Source organism: Solea solea, chromosome 13 (genome assembly GCF_958295425.1).
Source record: "Solea solea chromosome 13, fSolSol10.1, whole genome shotgun sequence".
In the NCBI taxonomy this organism is placed as follows: Eukaryota; Metazoa; Chordata; class Actinopteri; order Pleuronectiformes; family Soleidae; genus Solea; species Solea solea.
Window position 1 is genome coordinate 9,993,995 of NC_081146.1, and position 12,672 is coordinate 10,006,666.

The following is a 12,672-nucleotide window of genomic DNA, read 5'->3' on the forward strand; positions in this document are numbered from 1 at the left end:
TGTGTTTGTGGGTCAGGTGGGGGTGTGGGCGTTGATGGCAGAAAGGGGGGCAGAAAGTCAGCAAGAGAGCCAGGTCACTTCCTTTCAACCGCCTTTGACAAAGCAGAGAGTTTCAGAACTAAATCCAGCAAAAAGAAAACTACGGTAAGTTATTGAAAATGTGAACGGTAAATAACCACTGATGAAAACTTCAATACTGTATTGTTTTAGTTTGCGCAATCGACCTTGAGTGCCTTATTTAAATTTGTTCTGCTCTACACTGATCTCGTTCACAGGAGAATGAGGAGGACATTTGAGTGTAATGAATCCATGATCATCACTATTCCCATCGGGAATCTCAAGGATGCTGGAGCAGGTCAACTGATGCCGGAGAAATTCATCTGTGTGTTCCGAGATTCCTACAAAGTCTTTGTCTGCAATGGAAAACCAAAGCCTCTCGGAGTAAGTTCAGTTGCTTTGAATACAGACGGATGCAGATGTTTCAACAGCAGGATATTTTCTGGTGATTTATTCCCTCTCTTTTTATCATAAGGCAGCTCAAGCCATGACTGGACTGCTTCTTTGTATCATTGGTCTGGTTGTGTTGGATTGGAACACAGTGGTCTACACTCTACCGAGTGCTCTGGTAAATGCAAATAAAATCCACTATGAATTAGTCCTAAAAAAACAAATATCATGCTATATTTCCTGATGTTAGTTATTGCAATATGAGGAATGTCGTGCATCGGTTATGTGTCCTAATTCAAAATAAAAACTTATATATATATATTTTTATTATTATTGTAGTTTGTGGTCTCTGGTTTGCTGTCCTATGCTGCAGGAACAGCTCCACACATGAACCTGGTAAGGAATTTAAAAATTATTTAAAACAATGTTTTATTTAATTTGTTATTATTGTTGTTACTTTTTTTTTTTTTCATTATTACATTACATGTAATCTCTGTCTTTTTCCAGGTGAAGTTGTCATTCTCTCTGAACATTTTCAGCTTCTTCTGGTCAATCGCTGCATTTTCTATCAGCATGATCCACTTCCACTCTTCATCAACTTACCAACAAAACCATGTCAAAGTAAGGAAAACACTGCTACCTGCCGCTGTGTAACTATTATTCCCTAGAAAAACAAATACATATTTACTTATTATTATTATTATAATATTCTCCACTTGTTCATAGATGCATCAGGGTGTCACTGGATTGATCATGAGTCTCCTGGTTGTTGAAAACATTACAGCCCTGTTTTTGATCTACTGGCTGAGCAAAGCTGTGTGCAGACAACAATTCAACACCTTGGTAAGTCATTAATATAAATTAATATTAAAAGAATATATGACATGTAAAACATTTTTATGGCAAAATAGTTGTTCTTCTTCTGCAGCCCATTATACGGCTGAAACAGGAAGACTGAAGCAAAACGCTCACTGGAGATCAAGTCAAGACGCAACCTGATATTTGAACTTAACTTTCTGATCATATTTAAACAAAACAAAATTACTTATTAAAAAAAATAATGCAGCAGTATATTCTGTATATCACCAAATTTATGTTGATGAATATTAAATGTAATTCCTGTTACTTTTGTTTTGTACAATTTCCTTTTACATTAACAAGCTACATTTTCCAACCACATATGTAATCACTTTATATTGATATTTGAACGCTGCTGTTCTCTCTCGCTCTCTAGATATATATATATATATATATATATATATATATATATATCTAGAGAGATATATGTAAATTAATGTATTGCCTTGCTTGATTTCATGCCTGTATAACATTTATGAGTTGAGGAGAAGCTTGTTCTCTCATGATTCTTTCATTTCATTAAAAATTCTAAGATACAGATTAATTTTAACTCTGTTTTCTTCATTAGCATAGGTAAAATGTAAAAATGTCATCTTTACTGTATATTATTTTGTGTGATTCATATGTCCGAGTTCAGATCAGTGGATGTTTTTGGAATATTCCCCCTTGTTGAAACAATAATAATAAATGCAAAATAGTGACCAAGCAACACATTTATATTTTAAATGAAAATAAGTATATTATAGGTGTATTTCACCAAACTACAAATTAAATAAACTACACATTGGTAAAACAAAATATCAAAGATATTTATTACCCCTGCTACTGTGAGCTGATGATGGTGTCGTCAGTGACATGTAGGAGCCATTAGTGACCACAGGAGGGAGACAAACGCAAGAATTCAAGCAAAGGCACCTTTTGGTTAAGGATGACCCCAAGGAACCATATTCATAAAAGTCCAGTGTTTGCATTCAACTCCAAATAATGTTGAAAAAAGAGTTAATTTATGGGTTTAAAGATGAACGTATGTAGAAGTCTTTAGTGGTCGAATTGAAATATCGTAAGAAATGATGACCCAAACATGTGATATGGACCAATACAATTAAATAAAAGTATACACAAAAACTATATACATTTTAATGAGAATGGGTCAAGAATAGTATTGCAAGGATGTCTCTATTGATTTGTGGGAAAGGTCAAGTCCTCACATGCTCAGAAAATTCCACATTTACATGGCCAGAGGCGATTCTAGAGTCTTTGGGGGCCTGATGCAAACATTCACAGGGGCCCCGCCAACCAGCGTTCATCACCCTTATATAATAAATGACACTAACAAAACATGTTTATTTCAAACGTTTAGTATCTTTTCAAAGACCTTTTGTGTGTTTTCTAGAGGTAGAATATATATGTATATATATATATATATATATATATATATATATATATCTTCATTAAGAATAAAATCTATAAGGCTGTAGACAAAGTACAAGGCACTTATTCCTATCAAAGAGACTTCACAAAAACAAATATTTCTTTATTAATTACATTTAATTAATTTAATTTACAACTTGGCTTTGTATTTAACTTCACATTTTTAATACTTTTACTTCTAAAACTTAAGTACATTTTATACCAGAAAAAGATTTTTGATATACTTAAGTACAGTAAATGTCATATACTTTACGCCTTGTACTGAAGTAATATTATAAAATGTGACTTTAACTTCTACCAAAATCATTTTGGTAGAAGTCTCCCTTTTAGGTACTTTATACAAGACCACTCTGCTCTATGTGAGAGATGAATAAAGCTACAGGACTATAGGGGGAACTTTGAACTGTGATGACAAAGGACGACAATAACTGTGATAGAACTTAAAAGTGTGATAAAATAATTAAAATTCACTCAGTCTCAATCATCTTCGAACGCTTTATCCTCCACAAAATGTGGTTGAGAAATTACGACTGCGACTATAGGACTGTGCTGCATTACACCTCTATGTGTACAGTCCGCTGGAAATTAAACTTGGACTTTGATCCAACACAACTTTGATCTATAAAGAAAAAGAAAAAAACAAGGGTATGTTTTCTGTCTCAATTCTAAAGCATATATCTATCTTGACTTGATGCAACATTACTTGAGTAAAATTAAAGTAAAACTCCAACAACACCAACCTTTTCTTCTCACTCAAGTTCTTTGAAAGACAAAAAAAACATTTGGACAGACGTCGTGACTTTTTCATGTTGTGATGTAAGTGACTGTGATGTACAGTGCTAAACAAATTTCTTTTTTTTTCAAACAGAAAACGTAATTATTTTAGAAATCTTAAAAACTAAAAATGGTATTTATTTGGCAAATAACAAACTGAATTCATCTTTATATCCCCAAATGTGAGCCGTCTCACTGGTCATGACATTCAACCATTAAAACACAATTTTCTGTTCAGGAATGCAAGTAGATAAGCTTTTTTTATGTTATTAGTTTATTTATTAATTATTATAACAACAATCATTTAAAAAATCTAATCTATTTAATGCTGTTTATTGAGAGCAAGTGTGGTTTTGAACGGTGGTCTAATACATGAATATCTATGCAGAATAAATGAGTTTCCTGTGTCATGTGTGAACAGGACGCGTGCACGCGCAGGGTGACAGTTGGTGTGGAGACCAGAGGGCGCAGAACACCCACTGCTCAGCTGGATGGGATATTTACATAATTTACACACACTGCTTCCTATGTGTGAAGCAGTGTAGCAGCGTACTGCTACCGCTGGTAGTCCCCGCTGGTAAACGCCTCCTCCTCCTGCTGCTGCTGCAATGGCGTCCGCGTACAGCGGATCACACACCTTGAGCAAGGATGATGTGAACTACAGGATGCATTTCCGCATGATAAACGAGCAGCAGGTGGAAGATATCACCTTAGACTTCTTCTACAAACCACACACGATAACGCTGCTGACATGCACGGTGGTCAGCCTCATGTACTTCGCCTTTACTAGGTAAGTGGCTCACAGCTAACAGTTAGCTCCGCGGGTGGGTGGGTGCTAGCCTGGTTAGCATCCGGCAGCTAGCAGTAGCTGTTAGTGATGCTCTGACTCTTGCCTGGCTTTTCTCACTCGGGTTGACTTAACATCTGCTTGAAGACACTCGCGTCGCTTTCCTGGTCGTTACTACTGTCAACTTATTGTCATAAATCGCTGATTTAAGTGGGTGAATCATAAGGGTATTGTTGTATTTGTCAGTCCAGTGTTGACAACTGTTTGCTGTCAGAAGCTTCACCCACCCTCTTTCGTTTTTGCATGAAAATGACATTTTTGTTTAAGAGACAAAATCACGAAGAACAAACCGAACATACGTAAAATACGTTAAAATAGGGCTGAATTAATTGGGGGAAACAATTCATTACTAGTCATGCGTCAGATTTACTCTTTTAAATAATCAAAACCAGGGATGGGACACACACATTTTTCTGTGTCCGATACGATACCGACATCACATATCTACCAATACCAATATTAGTCATTTTAGACCATTTATGAATTATGAAGCAGTTAACATCTGTGTAACAAATAATGTTCTCCCAAAAAGAAGAAATAAACAGCCCAAACATGACTCCACGGAAATGCTTTTGCTTATTTCTATTTACATGTATTACAATCTGTGCAATATAGAGGATTTTTGAATTGTATCAGATCTGACTGATACTGGTTCCTTTCCCTAGTTAAAATAAGATGTAGCATTACCATATAAGCTGTCATTAAAAAATACTCATTTGTATTTCAATGCAATATTGTAGCTTGAAACAAATTATTTCCAAAATGCAAATATTGCTGCCTTTGAAAAATGCTAAATGTTATGCTTTGTTTCAATTTCAAAACATACAATTATTCAGGTATGTTTTTGACCATCTAATTAGCTAGGAAATAGGACATAAAGTCATACTTAAAGTGACCATAACATTTTTCCTGTAAATCTAATGTAATGTCATTGCCAGTTACACTTTGAGAAAGTTATCTGAGTCACATCACTACAGCTCTGGAGGGGGATGTAACGCTGACTAATAAATTGGTTTGTCATGTAAACTACAGTATGTGAGCAGATTTCTGTGTCTGTCTTTCTGCAGAGATGATGGACACCCTGACAGTAATCTCTGGGTGGGGCTCATCCTGGTCACCTCCTTCTTCCTTGTCATAAGTGTTTTGGCATTTCCCAATGGTAGGCACAAAAAGAGACAAGGAAATGACTATATTGTTTTGTCAGGCTTTCGGTTAATCTAAAGATTCTTCACAAACCCAGTATAAGAGGAATACAAGTAGTGCAGGCTGTGTATGTTGAATCTGAATTCCACTAGTGCCATTTTTGACTTTATTGTTTAGGGCTGTGACAATGAATGAATTATAAATTAATTTCCAACTATATTGCTATTTTCTTTGCCCCTCTAAACCAAAGAGACCAGAAAAAGTTGTTTCTTTGGTTTGAGGATTTTATATTTTGAGATTTGAACAATTAATAATCAAATAAACACAAAATTAATTGACAGATGATTCAATAACAAAAATAGTGGTTGTTTGCAGCATTAATATTGCCTCACACAGGGATGATAACTTTAAAAAGTTGTTTTGAAGTGTAAGATAGACAAAAAGCTGCTTTGTTTAAGTACATGTGTAACCTATGTTTAACTGTACTTTTGGTTATACAGGATCTTCAACATTGTGTTCTTTGTTGTAGGGCCATTCACCAGACCACATCCAGCTATATGGAGAATAGTTTTTGGTGAGTGTTTGAGTCTGTGAGTGCAGAACTGTCTCTGTCTAATGTGACCTTAAATAACTCTTTACATCGTGTTGCTGCTAAAGGTCTGAGTGTCCTCTACTTCCTGTTCCTGGTTTTCATCATCTTCCTCAACTGGCATCAGGTGAAGCAGCTCATGTATTGGTTGGACCCAAACCTGCGCTATGCCAAGAGAGAAGCAGACATAATGGTGGGTGGTTTTTTTTCTTTCTTTTTTGGCTTGCGGACAAAGTAATTTTTGATTTACATGCACCAGTTGGAGATTGCCAGTCACTGTAAATGAGCATGTGTGTGTGTGCTGCTCTCTGCAGGAATATGCTGTGAACTGCCATGTGATCACATGGGAGCGAATCCTGAGCCATTTTGACATTTTTGCATTCAGTCATTTCTGGGGCTGGGGGATGAAGGCCCTGCTCATCAGAAGCTATGGACTGTGCTGGACCATTAGTATTACCTGGGAGCTTACTGAGGTACAGGGACACAACAGCTCCACATGTTGACTTCACACATGTTGGATTACTATTTCCCTCTTTGTCTGTCTCTGTCTTTTTCCCTTAACACTGCAAACAATAAATTTAAATCAGCAAAGCTGCTGATGTAAGTGGATTATGTGGTGGAATTTGGGGGTTTGGCTGTTCTCAATCATTTTGTACAACCTATAGTTATTTCTGAGGCTCGACAGTTTACAGTTTCTTTTGGTCACTCATTACGTTATATTCCTCTGTTTATGTAGCTCTTTTTCATGCATCTGCTGCCTAACTTTGCTGAGTGCTGGTGGGACCAGGTGATTCTGGACATTCTGCTCTGTAATGGAGGAGGCATCTGGCTTGGCATGACTGTGTGTCGCTTTTTGGAGATGAGGACCTACCACTGGGCCAGTATAAAGTATGACTCTGTACTTTAAGTACAACAGTATTAAGATTTTTAGTAGTTCTTGTGGGGTTTTTGTTTGTTTTGCTCTGTCATACAAGTTCAGGAAGGGTGCTTTAGTTTAACAAAATGCAATTTCTTCAGTGTTTTTTAATGTGAGAAGTCAGATTAAATAACATTTTTAGCTGATTATGTGCTTTGTACTATCTTTCATTTGCGTTTACTTTTTTTAATATCATTTATCTGTCTAGAAAATCATATGAGGTCAATCCTAAGATTAATAATCTTTTTGTAATATCATCGCACATGTTCATCAGGGATGAGTGTGCTGACTGATAAAATGGCATTACTTTCATCTGGAATAATACTGACTGTAAATCCATCTGCGGTTTTGTTTTTCCTAATCCTTCACTTGCATTTCCGATCCAGGGACATCCACACCACCACAGGGAAGATAAAACGTGCCGTGTTACAGTTCACTCCTGCGAGCTGGACCTATGTACGCTGGCTGGACCCAACGTCTTCCCTGCAGCGAGTGACGGGCGTCTATCTGTTCATGATCATCTGGCAGGTGGGCTTGTGAGAAATCCTGTCACCGTCTCATGGTGATCAAGTGCTGACAAGTGGGGAGATCATCCGATATGCTCTGCCTGCTTAGTTGTGACTAATCCAATTATAGAAATCTAAAACCTCATGGATCCAATTTCCCTCGCGGATCCATATAATGAATGAGTGTCTTGCTGTCTACACATTAACGGCTAATCCAACCCAACATGAGCAAAAGAAGGCAGGATTACTAAAGTCACTTTATGGTAATGAGAGAAGTGTGAATGGAAGTGATGGAAGTTGAGTACGTTCCATCGCATCCCACCAGAGAGTCAGCCATGAGTGCCAAAAACATTTTTAGCCACAAGCTGCCATGGCGTTGAAAGCTGGCGTTTCTGTCATTTTTATATAGTTATGAAAGAATTATCATCACTCTGCCTGTTTTACTCAACAAGATCTCAACTGTCTTGAGAACTACTTAGCCTTGGAGAATTAACTGAGGAGTGACAGGACTCCTACGTTTTGATTGGTGCGGTGACCGTTGAGCTGTTCTTCAGGGTTCAGCCACACAGGCTTCAGGCCAAATGAGTGAATAACACAGCAGCAGTCTTCCTCTCATTATTTTCCAGTACAGGCATGAGGAACATGGACAATGAACACTAATGGTGTCAAGTCAAGCGTTACTTATACTGTAAGAAATGACTCGATTATTTGTGCCCTAACTTTCACCCAAAGTGGTTTGAAACGTTTCTCAAACAAATACATTTATTATAAATGCAGTGTAACATTAGTTTACTTGAAATGACTAGCATACAGTCACTAAAACATACCAGACATAATTGTCAACAATTATAATATAATAATCTTTTAGTGCTTCTGCCGATAATTTAGTATGGTTGCCAGGTGTCCTAACGTACAGCACAGGTGTAAGCAATCACCATAATAACGCTGCATTCCTGTGTGTGGGCTGGTTTTAGGGCACAGCAGTCTGGCATGTCCTCCTGGCTCATAGGAATGGAACAGAACACACTTTTCCGTCCATGACATCAGTATGTCTGTTGTGAAGGAGATGTACTGTGTGTTCCCTAATATATAATCTAATTATTTACAACAACAAAAAAATGAGAAATATTTGGCAGTCCTGTATATCAAGACTAAAAATGTAACGTTGAAGCAACATTGCGCAGTGAATGTTTCTTTCACTTGTACATTCATCATCTTTGGTTGCGTTTTCTTTATCCACAGCTGACGGAGTTGAACACATTCTTCCTCAAGCACATTTTTGTCTTTCCTGCCAGCCACGCTCTTAGCTGGTGTCGAATCTTGTTTGTCGGGATCATCACCGCTCCAACAGTGAGGTAAAAACACCAGTTGTGTGTTGTTAACTGTTAATATCACCTTCTTCCTTGTTTTGACGGTTGGAAAACAGTTGGTCAGCAGAAACGGCAGGTGTTTTAACCGTTGTGCACTGTTTGTTTTTTGCTGTAGACAGTATTACGCGTACCTAACAGACACGCAGTGCAAGAGAGTTGGGACCCAGTGTTGGGTGTTTGGGTAAGTGAAACACATTTTAAAGGATTTGAAGCCTAAACACAGTAATACTTATTGCATATTTCTGCGTGAACTGTAGTATACCTGAAAGTTAACTGCATATGGCTCAGAGGTTTTAGTTGTGGGTGTGTTTTTCTCCCCTCCCCCTCTTTCACAGGGCAATTGCGTTTCTGGAGGCCTTGGCCTGTATTAAGTTTGGACAGGATTTGTTCTCAAAAACACAGATTCTCTATGTGATCCTCTGGCTTCTGTGTGTGGTAAGATCACAGCTGAGTTTGTATCCCACTGTGTTCTGCAGTCATTATTAGGTCCTTCACACCTACAAGTGTATGAAATCATGTGCAGTAACATTTACTTGAATCAGTTAATATACACTTACACCACATACCTTCATCCATTAATCATTGTATCTGTTTATTTGTTTGAAGGCCTTCATTACATTCCTTTGCCTATATGTAATGGTGTGGTATGCGGAAAATTATGGTCCAAAAGGAAAGGTATGTAATCGTTTTAAATCTTAATGTTGTCTTTGACCTTGTGAAGTCTGCTAATCGTTTATGAAAGAACAATAGTAATCCATGTTCAGAAGTATTTAACCTTTCATGTCCTGGAAAACATTTTTAAGCTACTGGTTGGTTCTTGTGTTTGTTTAAACCCCTGTTACTTTACACATTGTGCATATGAATTCATAAATGTTCCTCTCAGGTAATTTACCTGTTCTCATGTCTGAATAAGTACTTTCATGTAAAAAAAAAAACCCTGACTATCTCACTGTGCACCTATCAGTGTTTTTGCTTGGGGAGATATGCCTCCTCCATTTCAACCTTGTGCTTCAGGCCAAAAACAAACGGTTACAATACTCTGCAAGGACTTCAAATACAACGTCAGGGCCAATGTGAGCTGTGGAAAAACTGGTTCTCTCATGGGGAAACTCTGAGAATATTAACTTCACAGTGTCATTCCTGTCCATTTATTGGTACGTGTGTCATGTGTCTGAACCTCCTCTCCTCTCAGAGCCTCTCAGATTGGGATGACAGCAATTACTCGGAATCTCCTGACCATGTGTCACAGGCATTTAAAGGTACAGTGACTTTACTGTTTACTGTTTATCAGTCATCAATTTGTCTTGAATTCTTATCCTTTGAAATTACCACTAGTGTTTTGAAGTACTGTTTTTTTTTTTTCCATGAACTGTATGTGAAAATAGGGGTAGTAATCCAGTATGAAAAGTGAAGCCCTGGAATTAGGATTACAGTAGAGTAGAGTCAGTCACCGGGGACAATTTCGCTGGGGGCAAAAAGAACTTGGTATGAATGGAAGTCTATGGGAAAATGAGCCTACTTCTCACTTGATTCATAATGTTTTAGGTCTGATGTCATTTTTGTAAATGATGTTACCATTTAGAGGAAAATGGATGATAAATCACTTACATTTTTCCAATAACAGTACGTGCACATATTGACTTACTTAACAACCTAAAAACTATGTCCATTTTATATTTTTATATACAGTCTGTGTTTTCCTTTTACTGTAAATGTACAATGTTTCATATGTTTTTCAACCTCATTAGTAAGTGCTGGTCATGTTTCAGGAGAGACGGTGATGGATGAAGACAGCCCTACGACCAGACGGAGAGGGAAGGACTCAAGAAAGACCAGATCCTTCAACGGCCTGGACGGCCAGTAGGGCACGAAGCCAGAGGGTGGTGGTGGGTGACTCCACAACTCGCCCTAAAAAAAAAAAAACACCCATGTGAAGGATCACAGGTTGAACTGGGGTTTTAAGATACTACCACTTCCTGGTGTAACTGAAGTCTAGAAAGCCCCTGCCTGTAGTAGAGGGAGTGGAGACAGTCCTCCTGAGTGAATAAACAGGTCCATGCAGTGTTATTAGGAGTGATCTGAGGGTTGGACTACAGAGATGCTCACGTATCTTTGTGCTGTTGTCCTAAAAGCTCCTGAACCACTTATTACTGGTTTGTGTGTTTGTGTGATGACGGAGAGAAATAGTGGAACGTGTGTGTGCGTGAGTGAGAATAAGTGACCATAAATACAGCCAATTCTAGATGTGACTGCATGATCATTGTAGCTGATGAACTATAATTTCCAAACATTTATTCTACAATATAGCACCTACCTACAGTTTATCATTGATGGTTGATGTACATGTGACTGGTTTACACCAGCCTTAACTCTAGTGTGTCGGTTCTGAATATTTCAATGTTAAAAGCCATGATGTGGAGTTGATCACGCTAATTGGAGCCACTATGTTAATAGCACAGAAAGGCTCTTGTCTTTTAATCAGTACCTGTCGTAGTTTTGTCTGTACATGTCTGTAGATGTTAGCGCTTGTTTTGTGTTTTTTATCTTGATTGTGGTCAGAATTTCAAGTTTTTTGCTCGACGGGGATCATCAACAGAGTTTTGGTTTGGCCCAAAGCGAAGCACACGGTTTAAGCACTTTTCAGAATGTTTTGTCTGTACTGTTTGATATATTGTGAGTCATCATGACCTTGCGTGATTTTACTCTCCCTGTCCATCTGTGGCTGCTATTTTCTTTTCACTGTAATAATGATAATGGTGGGCGATTAAATTCCTGCATGTGTCCTCTGGCTCCTCCTGCAACGTGCAGGTGGTTTTGTTTTAATGCTGATCTTCTTGTCAGTGCATATTTTTCATTTTCATGGCCGTGTCAAATCAAATCTATTGTTTTGGTAGGAACATGTTAAGAGTAGTTGCCTGAACTTTGTATTACACCACACTCAAGTATGCCAGTATTGTCATTTATATCTCTTTCTCTGTAAGTGTAACATTTTAACTCACCCCTGTGCCTGTTTTAGTGTTCTCTTCTTTTCTTTTTTTTTGTATTTGTGTTCTTTTCTCGGTTTCATATAAGACTAAACATTTTGGGTTTTTGGGTTTGATTCTTCTGTCTCTTATTTGAGCATTTCTCTACAGATAGACTGACCCTCATAATTCTTGACAATCCAGACACTGACCTCTGTGGAATGGACCATGTTACATTAGACTATGAATGGTACATTGTCTCTGATGATGTCACTTGCCAAACACAGTCCAGTAGAAAATGACTTGTGCTGTCCTTATTTTCACTGTGATAGATTAAAACATTAAACAGTTTTGCATCTCCTGTTTAACTCATGTGAGTTATTCCAGAAAAGCTGCATGATCATGTGTATATACACCACACTTTCAGTAGTAGATGTCTTTACCAAGGGAAAAGCAATTGGGTTTGTGACCAGAGGGTTGCCGGTTCAAATCCCGGGACGGGTCAAGGGCTAGCAATGCCTCCCATTGCATCTGGTTGCAGAAGTGCTGCCCCCTGTGCCCAGCTCGTGTGTTTTCACTATTTGTGTGTAAGAAGAATGTGTTCAATGCAGAGGTCAAATTCACTATCACTAATAGGTGTGTGCAAAAATAACATTCTAAAAAAAAAAGTAACAAAGATGCCTCAATGGGAGGCAATTTGTTTTACTTTACAAGAGAACATCATCCATGACCTTGTCTGCCCTTTGATAAGCACAGTGCTGCAGCAGAGTAGTGCCAGAATGGCTGACTCAGCCTGTCTAGGATCAGATTTCACTCGGTCTGCACACC

General features: G+C 37.9%; 2 protein-coding genes across 2 annotated transcripts; both read left to right on the forward strand.

Annotated features, from left to right (window-relative positions):
• Positions 1–92: 92 nt before the first annotated feature.
• Positions 93–1,654, forward strand: LOC131470883 (uncharacterized). The gene is made up of 7 exons (XM_058646938.1): positions 93–144; positions 276–441; positions 533–625; positions 787–843; positions 955–1,068; positions 1,174–1,290; positions 1,376–1,654. Exons 2-7 carry the CDS (start codon positions 280–282, stop codon positions 1,403–1,405), a joined length of 573 nt encoding a protein of 190 aa, XP_058502921.1. The 5' UTR covers positions 93–144; positions 276–279; the 3' UTR covers positions 1,406–1,654.
• A 1,759-nt stretch (positions 1,655–3,413) lies between these two features.
• On the forward strand, positions 3,414–12,205 carry ptdss1a (phosphatidylserine synthase 1a). The gene is made up of 14 exons (XM_058646937.1): positions 3,414–3,552; positions 3,932–4,300; positions 5,425–5,516; positions 6,030–6,074; positions 6,158–6,282; positions 6,404–6,562; positions 6,826–6,977; positions 7,392–7,533; positions 8,754–8,866; positions 8,997–9,062; positions 9,217–9,316; positions 9,488–9,556; positions 10,074–10,140; positions 10,651–12,205. The coding sequence occupies exons 2-14, from the start codon at positions 4,119–4,121 to the stop codon at positions 10,743–10,745; spliced, it is 1,407 nt and encodes a 468-aa protein (XP_058502920.1). The 5' UTR covers positions 3,414–3,552; positions 3,932–4,118; the 3' UTR covers positions 10,746–12,205.
• Positions 12,206–12,672: the final 467 nt, after the last annotated feature.